Source organism: Scatophagus argus, chromosome 4 (genome assembly GCF_020382885.2).
Source record: "Scatophagus argus isolate fScaArg1 chromosome 4, fScaArg1.pri, whole genome shotgun sequence".
NCBI lineage: Eukaryota > Metazoa > Chordata > Actinopteri > Scatophagidae > Scatophagus > Scatophagus argus.
Window position 1 is genome coordinate 26,095,902 of NC_058496.1, and position 12,248 is coordinate 26,108,149.

General features: G+C 40.8%; 2 protein-coding genes across 2 annotated transcripts in view; both read left to right on the plus strand.

Annotated features, from left to right (window-relative positions):
- The window catches only part of si:ch211-158d24.2 (multiple epidermal growth factor-like domains protein 9), a 30,092-nt gene extending 26,702 nt beyond the window's left edge, over nucleotides 1-3,390 (plus strand). The window contains exons 5-6 of the mRNA XM_046386027.1: nucleotides 173-442; nucleotides 1,341-3,390. Coding sequence (XP_046241983.1) covers nucleotides 173-442; nucleotides 1,341-1,861 — 791 coding nt within the window. The 3' untranslated portion in view covers nucleotides 1,862-3,390. The remainder of the gene's footprint in view (nucleotides 1-172; nucleotides 443-1,340) is intronic.
- A 1,212-nt stretch (nucleotides 3,391-4,602) lies between these two features.
- Nucleotides 4,603-9,339, plus strand: si:ch211-158d24.4 (uncharacterized protein LOC560966 homolog). The gene is made up of 4 exons (XM_046386029.1): nucleotides 4,603-4,854; nucleotides 5,900-5,930; nucleotides 6,046-6,102; nucleotides 6,978-9,339. Exons 1-4 carry the CDS (start codon nucleotides 4,603-4,605, stop codon nucleotides 7,388-7,390), a joined length of 753 nt encoding a protein of 250 aa, XP_046241985.1. The 3' UTR covers nucleotides 7,391-9,339.
- Nucleotides 9,340-12,248: the final 2,909 nt, after the last annotated feature.

Below are 12,248 nucleotides of genomic sequence, written 5' to 3' on the forward strand. Positions count from 1 at the left end.
CACTGACTATATTTGTGACATATTGACAAAGAAATACCAGGAAATTGTACAAATTTGTTACTTCACGTTAATGATCACCATATATAACATAAATATGGACTAGACTTGAAGATTTGCCTAGCCTTGTAGCTACATGATTAGTAGTTGTCTGTCTTTTTTTTTTTTTGCACAGATCCCAGTGGCTCCCCAGTGTGTGAACGATGCCTTCCCCGGTACAGTGGCTCACTCTGTGATGAGTGCAGCTCTGGCTTTTTCAAAGCATCTGGAGTTTGTGTTCCATGTGACTGCAGTGGGAATGCAGACCCTCAAGAGCCCACCCAGCTCTGTCACCCCAACACCGGCCACTGCCTACGCTGCATCAACAACACTGCCGGGCCTCAGTGCCAGCTCTGTGCACCAGGCTTCATCGGGGACGCCAAAGCACATAATTGCACCCGTCCAAGTAAGACCAAATCACAATGTATTGTTTGATCAGACAAATGATTTCATTACTTACTTGTTGTGAGACACATTTTCATTTGCTTTGGGAGGAAATGGAACTCTGGACTGGAACTGGAAAGATTTTAGTCCTGTTGTTGGAGTAACATACAGATGAATGTCAGAGTAAGGTGTTGCTGGAGTTATTTAAAATAGGTTTACTTTTAAAAGTATTGATGAGAGTTAGATTTTGCATTTCAGAATTTTGTAACTATAGGTTGATTTGTAAGAAAATTAAAAAAAATGCAGTCCCACAATAACGGTTGTATGTAATGTAATGGCGCAAGACTTTGAATCCCAAATTGCTCCCGATGGCAGTTCCATCAGTGTGTGAATGGTTATGACTCCTGATGAGCAGGTGTCACCTTGCATGGTATGCTCTGCCACCAGTGTATGAATGTTTATGTGTATGGGTAAAGGCCGGCTGGTGTTGAATTTCCCTCGGGATCAATAAAGTATCTATCTATTTATCTAAAGCACTTTGAGTGGTCAGTCAGACTAGAAGAATGCTATATAAGTACAGTCCATTTACTCACAACTGAGACAACTAGTGTTATGCTGTGTCTGTTATATTGGGAGTTGTTTGAGTGAGGACAGTTGTGCCGTATGTCTTATGCTGCACATAGCAGTTTACTAAATAAACTTTTCAAAAAAACGTAATTAGCCCTTCTTGCCACAAGGTGTCACTAGTTCCTTTGGTTATGCCAACCTGGAGTCGTCATAGAAGAGTCTATTTGCACATTTACACTCATTCGTTGCATTGGTTTTCAGGATTGAGAATTGAACAAATTTTTGAAGTAAAACCTTGAAATGTTAATAATGTTAAATGTTAATTAACATTTTAACTCCTTATCTGTCCTCAGCTCGTCAGCTTGTTCCTACACCAGCAGACACAACCACAACAGAGGCCCCTAAGTCGAGTACATCCTCCCCCTCCATGCACACCACCAGCACCATTTTGGCCTCTGCTACAGGCATTCCAACCACCACAACCAGCAGCAACATGAGCACGGTCCTGAGCACTGCAGCCACTACCCAGGCCTTGTTGACCAGCCTGAGCAGCCCCACCGACAACACCACAGCAGCCCTGACGGAAGTCTCCTGGACACAGTTCAATATCATTATCTTGGCTGTCATCATTCTGGTGGTGGTGCTGCTGCTGGGCTTTGTCGGAGGTGTGTACACCTACAGGGAGTACCAGAACCGCAAGCTCAACGCCCCCTTCTGGACCATCGAACTGAAAGAGGACAACATCAGCTTCAGCAGCTACCATGACAGCATTCCTAATGCTGATGTGTCAGGCCTCCTGGAGGATGAGGCCAACGAAGTGACACCCAACGGCCAGCTGGCACTCACCACGCAGGGCAATTGTTACAAGGCTTAGTAATCCACCCATCCCCAGACTGGATACGTAGATTTACAGATGACACAAAGCTGCTGGAAAGTACCAAATCCAAAACTCAGTGATGTATGCTTGTTACCCTGCCAGTTTGTGGCACTTCACAACGCTCTGTAATCTTACAGTGAGATCAAGAAGATGTGATCAAAGATACGGAAAACAGATGCAGAGCTTCCGCTTGAAACATTTTCCTTTTGTGATATGATTTTGTGTGGACAAAATGGGAGAACAGTAAAATGGGTCCAAAGAAAAAAAAAAAAAGGTGTTTTGTTTGAGTTATGACTGCAAAAGGCGCTATTGTGCAGATTAGTAAGGTAACTGGCATGGAGCCAGACAGGTGCAAAGCATACACCTGTTTGCAACAATGACCTTGACAATGGTTAGCGGACTGCAGGAGCTTAGCATTTCAGACATTTTTAAAATTGACTTTTGACTGTTTAAGGTATAACTGGATCACTTGAACTGTGATCTTAATCTGAGACAATGATTGTTATTTAATTAATTTTTATTCAGTTCTTATTTATTGGTTGATGTTTCATTCTTGGGAGAAATGCTGCACACGTATGATGTGGTTAATTCATTGTGTTTTACCTTACGTGCTGTTGAATGGTAATTCGAATCGCCCAGTGTGTTTTCATGTATAGTTTCTATGTTTGGAAAGAGTCATAGGTGAAAATGAAGGCTGCTGGCACAAGCATTTCAATGACCTCATATTTTGTTTATAGCTTCCTGACTTTTGTGCGCCAGCTCACCTGAAGTATCTAAGAGGAGTGTTTCTTTGATAGAATCTACAACTACCAATTATAAACTCTCCCTACTTGGCAGTACTACAAGGGAGTGACTCATACTAGGCTAACATGCTTGTGATTTCACCTGCTCTTTGCTGGCTACCTCAGCAAAAGTTGAACAAACCATTTGAAAAATGTTCCACAGAAAAATGTTCCACTCCACAGTTGTGTGGAGGTTGGGTTCTGTGACTCAGATGATAAGACATTTTGAAAAGCAGTATTCTAGTGTTGATACTGTTGTTATGGAGTGAAACCAGCCTACATCATGTTGCATCAGTACTTCAAAGCTTCACACTGGATCCTGAACACAAGTCCCATATTTTCTGTGTTGTTTATCATCGGTTGGGTGTGCTTCATGTTGCCACGGTGACTGAGTAAAGCTAATTATGGAACTAACTCCTCAGGTACTGGCTCTTTCCCTAATGTGATCACTGTAAATATGATTATTGTACAGATGAATGTGAATAGTAGCACTATTATTGTACAGGTAGAATACTGTGTGTACACTGTCACTCAAGAAGCTCCCAACCTTCACTCTGCAGGGTGTGATTTTGCAGTCAGCCCACAGCTTTTTGTATTTTTATTTCTTATTCTCATTGGACTTTGCTATTTACACAGCTGCAAGACTAAAACGCGCCACGCAGAATTCAAAACAAAAAATAAAATGATGTAAATAATACCCCAAAGTCAGAACTCACCTCTCAAATAAAAATGGGTTTAACTCTTGTCTTTGTGTTTCGCACATACCTTTAATCTCAACCACTGCTGCTACAGATTCTGCAATAATAATGAGTCTAAAGTCTAAGCCTAAAGTCGACTGTCATTCATTTGAAGGCACTCCTGGCCCATACTTTCAGGGTTAAAACAATTAAAGTAAATATTATGAGTGATTTCAGTATCCATGTGGACAATGATAAGGATAGCCTTTGCACAGCATTTATGTCTCTATTAGATTCAATGGGCTTCTGTCACTGTGTACATAAACCCACTCACTGTTATATTCATGCTCTTGAACTTGTTTCGAAATATGGCTTTGAAGTAGAACATTTAATAGTCTTTGAACAAAATCCTCTTTTATCTGACCATTGTTTAATAACTTTTGAGTTCGTAGTACTTGACTACATACCACCAAGAAAAAACTCCTACACTAGATACCTGTCTGATAGTGCTGTGGCTAAATTTAAAGAAACAGTTCCATTGTCATTTACTTCAGTATCATGTCCTGGTACAGCAGAACATTACAATACTAAAGAAAAGTCTTATTCCAGTTATATTCCCTCTCAAATCGACCATTTTGTGGACAGTGCTGCAAGCTTGCTATGGTTAACAATCAGCTCTATTGCCACGCTAAAGAAGACTAGTGCCATGTTATAACACTGAGGTTCACATATTAAGAAGAAGTATATTGACAGTATATATATTTTTACATGCACACACTGAATTCGCCTTCTGCGTTTGACCCATCCTTAGTTGAACACACATGCAACACCTGGCAAATTACATGCAGTGAAACACACACAGGAGCAGTGGGCAGCATCAAGCGCCCGGGGAGCATATTGGGGGTTAAGTGCCTTGCTCAAGGGCACATCAGCCGGCTGATGGAGGGGTGGGGGCATTATTATATCATGACATTATCCCTGACAGTGGGGGGCAATGTCGTGTTGTGATATGGGACAGTTAAAACTTATCACATAAAGTCCGTTGTCGATATTTTGGGTGGGCATCAGCTATTACAGAAATTCAAAAATCATTTCGAATGGGAACATGGAAGCAGTCGCCGACCGTACACATAACGCGTCTCGTGCTGAAGATGTAAACGTTTGTAAATCTCAGAAAGAGGAAGTTCATGTTTGAGTGCCTGCACTCAGTGAAACTCGCTTAAATCGAGACTCCTTACCATCGCGGTGGTTTTCAACGTGGGCGACACCACACTGATAAATGGAGATGCTGGATGGGAGCGGAAGGCTGATCCGTGAATGGGAAACCAGTGGCATGGAGGAAGACGGCTTCTTCCGAGGAGTGGACGCACGATCACATCGACACCACACGAATACATCGCCAAACGAGGCACGACTACAACGGATGGTGCAGTTTTTAGCCGTGGCTATCCTGCTACTGACTTCTGTAGTCCTGGCTTTGCTGGTCACGGTTCTGCTCGGAGGACGAACACATGAGTTCCCGAGCAGCCAGGTAACCTGTACACCCCTAACAGGCGATGTTGTTGCCAATGGCTCACCTTAGTATTATTGTTTTTGAAGTAACGTTACAGTCTACCTGTGTCCAATGGCTAGTCGATTAAAATGCCTTCTAACAGCTGATCGGCGAGTCGTTCAATTTGCTGCTCTTAATGAAAAAGTTACGTTCGGATAATTTGACGGTTCTGTAAGCTTTCTTGGTAGGTCAAAGTTTATTTCCTGTTGCATTATTTGCTACTGTTAGCCTAAATGGACGTCCAATGAAATGATCCCTATGTTGCTACACGCGCACGAAGGCAATGCAGGCGCTCGCGCTGCTGTGAGCTCCCGTTGGTGACAATCAAGCTGTTAACTTTCAAGGTGTTTAGTTTTTATTTAGTGACACATTTTTCCCCTTTTTGTTCCTCTAATGAAATTGCTACGAGGGTGTCTGTTGTCGTATTAAAACAAGTTTTTGATCTGTTTGTTTCTGATATGGCTGTTCAGGTCGGAGCTCTAATATCCTACCCAATCGAACGCAGCCTAAATCAATCACAGACTTGGCTGTCGGGATGTTGTGTTTGATTTCCTTTTAGTTGACCAAACCAACCAAACAGGCTTTTCATCGGTCGTTAGCTTAGTTTTCCCAGCATTAACACGACATTCACCATGCATTTGTTCTATGGTCATTTCAATCAGACCCAGCTTGTGTTTACTAGAGAAGTATTGTGAGTGATATTGTACCACTTACAGTATATTTAAATCCTTAAGTGTTCTCCCTATGAATAATGTGCTCCTACAATATGGTTACAGCAGCAGTGTTTAAATGAACTGTTTTTTAAGTAATATGTGTTGAAATATAATAATATTGCTTTCTTTAAACGGGATGATTTATATTTACAACTATTCAAGTGAATCAGTTCATTATGTAGTTACAGTTGTGCCATGAAAATGCACACTCGCCATGACATGTATTATTGCTTTATAGTAGTATTCTTTTTGTCTTGTATCATAATTTGCAGTTCTCACAAATGTTGCTAACACTGCTTGATTCTTTACAGCCCACAGCGCATCCTGTCAGCAAACCACCAGGTAAATATCTTGTTCAGTGGCTCGTGCTAGTGACATTAAGATTAATGTTTAGTTCTGGCGAGGGAGGAGATCATGGGATTGTGGACGCAGTCATTCATCGCTATCTCCCTTCTAGGCATCAACTTCAAACAGCCACAACAGCAGTCCAACAATCCACGTGCCATGCTAACAGGTAAACCATGGCAGTAAAACAGGATTAGAGTTTCACTGTGCATTCCTAGAAAGACTTTAAAGTTTCATTCCCACGGGCATTTCGCAGCCAAAAATATATATATATATATAGCCAAGAATGAGGAAGACAACATGAGAAAAGAGAAACAGTTGTGAAGTTAACATTGTGGAGCTAGTTTCAGTACGTGAATAGTCTGTGTTAGTTGTTATATAAACTATATCAACCTCTAAATTCTATATATACTGCATTTTGAACTATATAATCATACCAGAGACTACTCTAGAGTTACTCTATGTTGTATACATGATACAGACAACTTGCTTCCTGTGGCTGGGGACAAAGAACAAATCTTGACAAATATTGTTAATAAGAGTGAAGGAGTGACTAGAATTGTTGGAACTGGAGGAAGAAAAAGAACAGTCGAACAACTAGTTTGAGATCTGGAGGCTGAAAAGGCCGTGTGATACGCTATCATTTTCATAGTCCGAGTCACAACGGAAAGGAAGAACTTAGGGACAGAAAGGTGGAAACACTTTAAGGGTTATGAAATACATGCAGCAATACTTAGCTTCCTGATGACAAGCACTGAATGTCACTGGTCTAGACAATTACGTTGGAGGGACTTACTGACATCAACAAGAGCGCTGCAGGCTTTCATTCCAACCAAAAAGACTGCATCAGCACATTTTACACATTAGTTCTTCCTCTGCGATTGATAATGTGTGTTCAGGTTTTAATGGCAAGTAATTACCCAGCCACACTTTAGCATGTTTCCAGCGTTACTTAAATATGTGAGATATTTCTTGTTTTATAGAATTCATACAGAAGCGGAAACATTCAGAACATCATTTTTGCCTTCCTGCTGTCGTTCTTAGCTCCAACAGGCAGCCACACTGATGGGAAATATCTTCAGTGGGAGAGTAATGATGGACATGCTTTCTGTCATGGAGGTTTCAATTACTCCAGTGGGGACCTAGTGGTGCCCAGAAGCGGACTGTACAGAGTCTTCCTGCAGATCACCTATGAGAGTAAGGACAAACACAACTGTGATGAGCTTAAACTCATCAACAAGGTGTTTGTTTTCCGGGATTCTTATCCTCACGACGTGCCTCTCCTGTCATCAGTCGACACAGTGAGTTACACGAAGCCATGGAGTAAATCCCTCTATACAGACGGTTTGTTTTTCCTGGAGGCTAACTGCAGACTGCATGTGACATCATCCTGCCCTGATCTGATCATTAAGAGAGAATACCAGGTGTTCTTTGGCGCTGAACTAATGCCCCAGTGATCTGGTCTGACAGTCGGCTAAATCTAATTTTGAGGTTGCACCTTGAACTCCACACAAACAAAGCGACACCACCATTGTAGTTTTATTTTTTTCATTTTAATCTTACTCCTCCTGTCATATCTAAACCCAGTAATGAATTTGCGACAGAAGGAAGCAACTAGTATCTGACTGCAGGTTGGCTTTATCTCATTGAAGTTATAAGCTGCCTTGTTTGTAATTGATTAATAACAGTTCACAGAGACATACTGCTGCCTTAAGAATGATTTAACTATGACACACTATTCTAAAGAGCATGTTTATTTTTCTCACACTCCTAGGGTCAACAAAAGCGTAAGGATTCGTTGTTTTAGCACACACAGATTTTCAGAGCAAATTCTGCACAACACCCGATAGTTTTTGGACATTGATTGAAAGTTGGTTGCGTTATAAACGTCTTCTTTTCGGACAGCTAACTTGCTTTAAAATGTTGGACAGAGTGACATATTCATCAAACATTGGCACCATTGTTAGGCTGCTATCCTAAGGTTTTCTCCCACCTAAAACACTACTGTGCTGTTGCAAGCATGACTGCATTATTGTGCAAAGGACCGAGAAGAAATCATCCACATTCAGTTGCTTTTACCAAAAAGGTTGTTAGACTAACACTAGGTACTCTATACTGAATACATTTCCCCTATCCATATTTGGCCAGCCCACAGGTCAGTTTATCTGTCAAACCCTGTGGAGGACTGAATGGCTTGATTTGAATGATATTGAAATAGCAAATAGATTGGCTCAAGGAACATGTTTTGAAAGATGTTCTATCTACTTTATATCCTACCAGTTGAATGTGGTTTGTGTTGGTTTAGTACAGAGCATTACATTAGCTTGAGTTGCAGATATAGTGAGTAACCCCTGTGGAGGATATTACAATACAAGGCTGAATCACTCTGTTGTTGTTTATATTTACAATGTGTTGCCATAGCCAGCTCAGTGGATAGAGGAAGAAAGATAGTAGTAAACGGAGCAGAATTACCGGCAAACTGTCACACATAAACTCAGACTACGCCCAGTCGCCCACACACTCCGACTGGCATGTTAACATTTTCTGGTATGCCTAAATGTGTTATGGTTTATGTAACAAAGATGAGAAATGCAGAACTGCTTTGATTACTGCCAAGAACAACACAGAAATACTAAATTTAGTTTCTCTAAAGCCTGATTTGTCTTTTCCAAGTAATGTCGGAAAATGTTGTAATTAATGCTGTGTACAACTTGATGTGTGATATATTTAAAGGAGTAGTAGTATGTACCAGTACTATGTAATATGTACTAGCAGTACGTCTGTGAGTATTAGGATGATTTTTTTTAGTTCATTGACATTATACTGCAACTGTTGTGAAACTGACTGAAAATAGAATGTGCTGGAAATGTAAAATAGCAGAAAGTGCATGTACCTACACCACAGTATGACCAGCTCTGTCTAAAATGTGATGGCTGAGATTCAGATGCAGAACTGGCTGCACACCTGACACCAGGTGAATCTGTGCTGTGGATCCGGTCATGGATTACATGGGTCGTCTCTCTGGATGAATTTGAGTCTTCTGACCATTCAGCTCAAAGTAAACCGATTGTAATAAGTGGAAAAGGGTTTCTCTGTGTTATTTTTCTATATAAGGTGCTGTTGTACAAGTATGCTTATATTTGCCTATTTAACAAGGTAAAAGATGTGGTTTTTTTTTTTTTTTGTTTTAAATTTAAGTATTTAATTCTTTGCCTGCTGAGCTCTCAGTACTTTGCCTTGCAAATTGACTTTTTTTCTTATTTTGAATAAAACAATCATATAATTTCAGAGTTTTCATATTTGTGTGTACTTCTGAAAAGATAGTTTATTAAAAGATATACATAATGGCAAAAAAATGGCAGTTTTCTTCTGTCAGTGGGGAGTAACAATGGGGAGGTTCATTTTTGGCCTAATTCTTGAAACAGATAACATATGTAAGTGATAGTCATTGTGTCAGTCAGCCTATTCATAGTCATGACATGGCTAGAGTGTGATTTCCTCTAGGCATTTTACAAGTTCTGAATGGATTGTTGGCACCACTTAGTCATCAATATGAATCATGTACTGGAATTTTCTCAGCTTACTTTGCTCCGCCTATCCTTGTTTTTTCTTAAAGCTATGGATATTCCTCAGGATATTTAGTCTCTCAAAGAGGCCTATTTGGCCAGTAATATATAGTGATATATAGTAATATAAAGTAATATAAGGTGTCTTTGTTTTCATTACATAAAGAAATGGATTTAAATTAGTTTATTATGAATATTCATGTAATATCTACAAGGACTGTGTTATGTGTGTATCCCTTTCTAAAAATTGCATATTTATTAGATCATAAAAAAGAAAGTAAAATGTATTTTAGTTAGTTAGCGCTATCAATGGAATGTGTTAGACAAGAAATGAATTCTGCTTCTAAAATATTTGGCGCTGTAGTAGAGTATTTGCAGATTTGCAGATGCAGAAGTTTTTTCAAAGTTAGAACCCAAAAGCATACACTGAGAACCAAGGTCAAAGTTAAATAAAAGCTTTTACTTAGGCTTGTTCGAAAATGTTTCCACAAAAACAGTCTTTAGATTCACTAACAAGAGCATTTTACTACAATCCTGGTCAATGGGGCAGCAGGGGAGTGCACATGGTCTCTATGACCAAAACAGATTTTCCACTGGAGCTGAAGACTGGCGAGTCCAAAACAAAGACTGGAAAACCAAGGGCAAGAACCAAGCTAAACAGACTGGCAGGCACAAACTGGTGAACCTGAGCACAAAAAAAACCCCAAAAAGTTTCCAAACTGCGTGAGACAAACATCCAGAGACAAACGGAGGTGATACTGTACTGCACGAGTGTAGGGACAACCCCCATGACCCTGACGGATAAGCGGTATAGAAAATGGATGGATGGATGGATGTAGGGACAATCTGGCAATGAAGGCAGGGGAAAGCTAGTCTTGAGAAGGCCGAACTCAGGGTGGAGTTGATTGCACCGAAGTCAGCACAAATGCACAGCAGGCAAGACTGCCAGCTTCAATACAGCTTGGTGAAGAACAACCACACACACACACTCACACACAGAAACAGGGCAAGGTGGAGGGAGAATGGAACAAATACCTGAAGAGGCATGATCTTGACAGCTTAAAATGATCTAAATCTATATCCTGCTGTATTATGATCTACTTTAATGAAACTTTTCAGCTTTGTTTTAATCATTATAAAAACTGTTCAAGAAACACTGTCTATGGGATGACCTCTCTGAATATTACATTTTGGACTTAAGGTTTTCATCTCACAGTAGGAACACAAAGAGGAATATAAATAACAATTTGAATTTGTAGTGACAGGCTTCAAGAAATCGATCAAGAATCGAGCATGGAAATATTTTTTCTGATTGCTACAGTCAATTCAGCAAAGTAGTATTTCAATTCCATAAACTGTAGGATTCACAAGAGTCAAATAAGAATCATCAAAATTGAAGAAGCACTACCCAGTGCATCCTGACTTAGTCCCAGATGGCTCATCTCTCACAGTGCAATGGTTTTCTGTTCTAAATTTGCCGTGTCAAAGCCCAACCAGAAATAAACCTGATAACATCATCAGTTTCATGCATATCTTTTACCTCCACACACATTCTTGTACTGTGCCACTTTGTTTGCCTTTACCAAAACCTGGCTGTCAAGTTCTACACCAAGCTCTGGATGGATATCATAATTCCGGATGTGACACCAATATGTGTACCTTTGCCCTGTTTCCCTGCTTGTGCATGTGTCACCCAATCCAGAGCTCAGCGTTCCTACCTGCTGTCTCCTACCTACACACCTGTCCTGAATCTGTTCCAATCAACTCCAACCTGAAACGCTTGGTGGAGTGGGAACAGTCTTGTATCAGCACTCTGGACCTGATAAAAGACCCCATCCTTGTGCCTCTCTGTCCCACCGTCTTCTCCAGCGGAGCGCAACTATGGCGTAGGTAATCCTGGCTGTGAAACTAGCTCTGGAGGAGTGGTGCCACTGGCTGGAAGAGCTTGAGGTACCATGTGTTGTTTGGATGGATCATAAAAATTTAGCCTACATTCCACCTGGTCAAGGCAGATGGCAGTGAACCGCAGTCTTTTCCTTGGCACTGTTACCAAGTGCTTGCTCATGGGGGTTTTGTTGGGTCTCTCTAAAAATCAAATTAAACAGTTTGGTCTAGACCTGCTCTAACTGGAAAGTGTCATGAGACAACTGTTGTTGTGAATTGACGCTATATGAATAAACTGAATTCAGATCGCCAAAAGGTTAAATTCTAGACAAGATAGCTGGTCCTTGTTTTTTGGTCAGTTTAACTTCCCGTCAGTACTCCGACACTGATGGGGAAAGTCCTCCCGAGTCTATCCTTCTATCCTGTTCTCCCACATTGTGTGTCTGCTGATTTGCCTGCAACCCATGTTTTTTTGTCTTCTTGGTATCCCTCTAGATATTAGCTCTGACGTGGGCCCGCAGGTCGTGTTTTGTGCTGTGTTGGGAGCCACAGTCAGTTTATCTTCTGGTTATCGTCCTCAGACCAATGGACACACCGAACGTGCCAACCAGGACCTGAGATTGGCTCTGTAGTGTGGCGGCTACAAACCCAATTTCCTGGAGCGAACACTTACCTATTTACAATTTAATTAAAGAGTTTGGTCTAGACCTGCTCAAATTGGAAAGTGTCATGAGATAACTTTTGTTGTGAATTGGCGCTATATAAATAAACTGAATTGAATTGAATTGAATTGAATTACCTTGGGTGGAGTACATCCACAACTCGCTAACCAGCTCCACCAGAGGTATAACTCCATCTGAGGCTT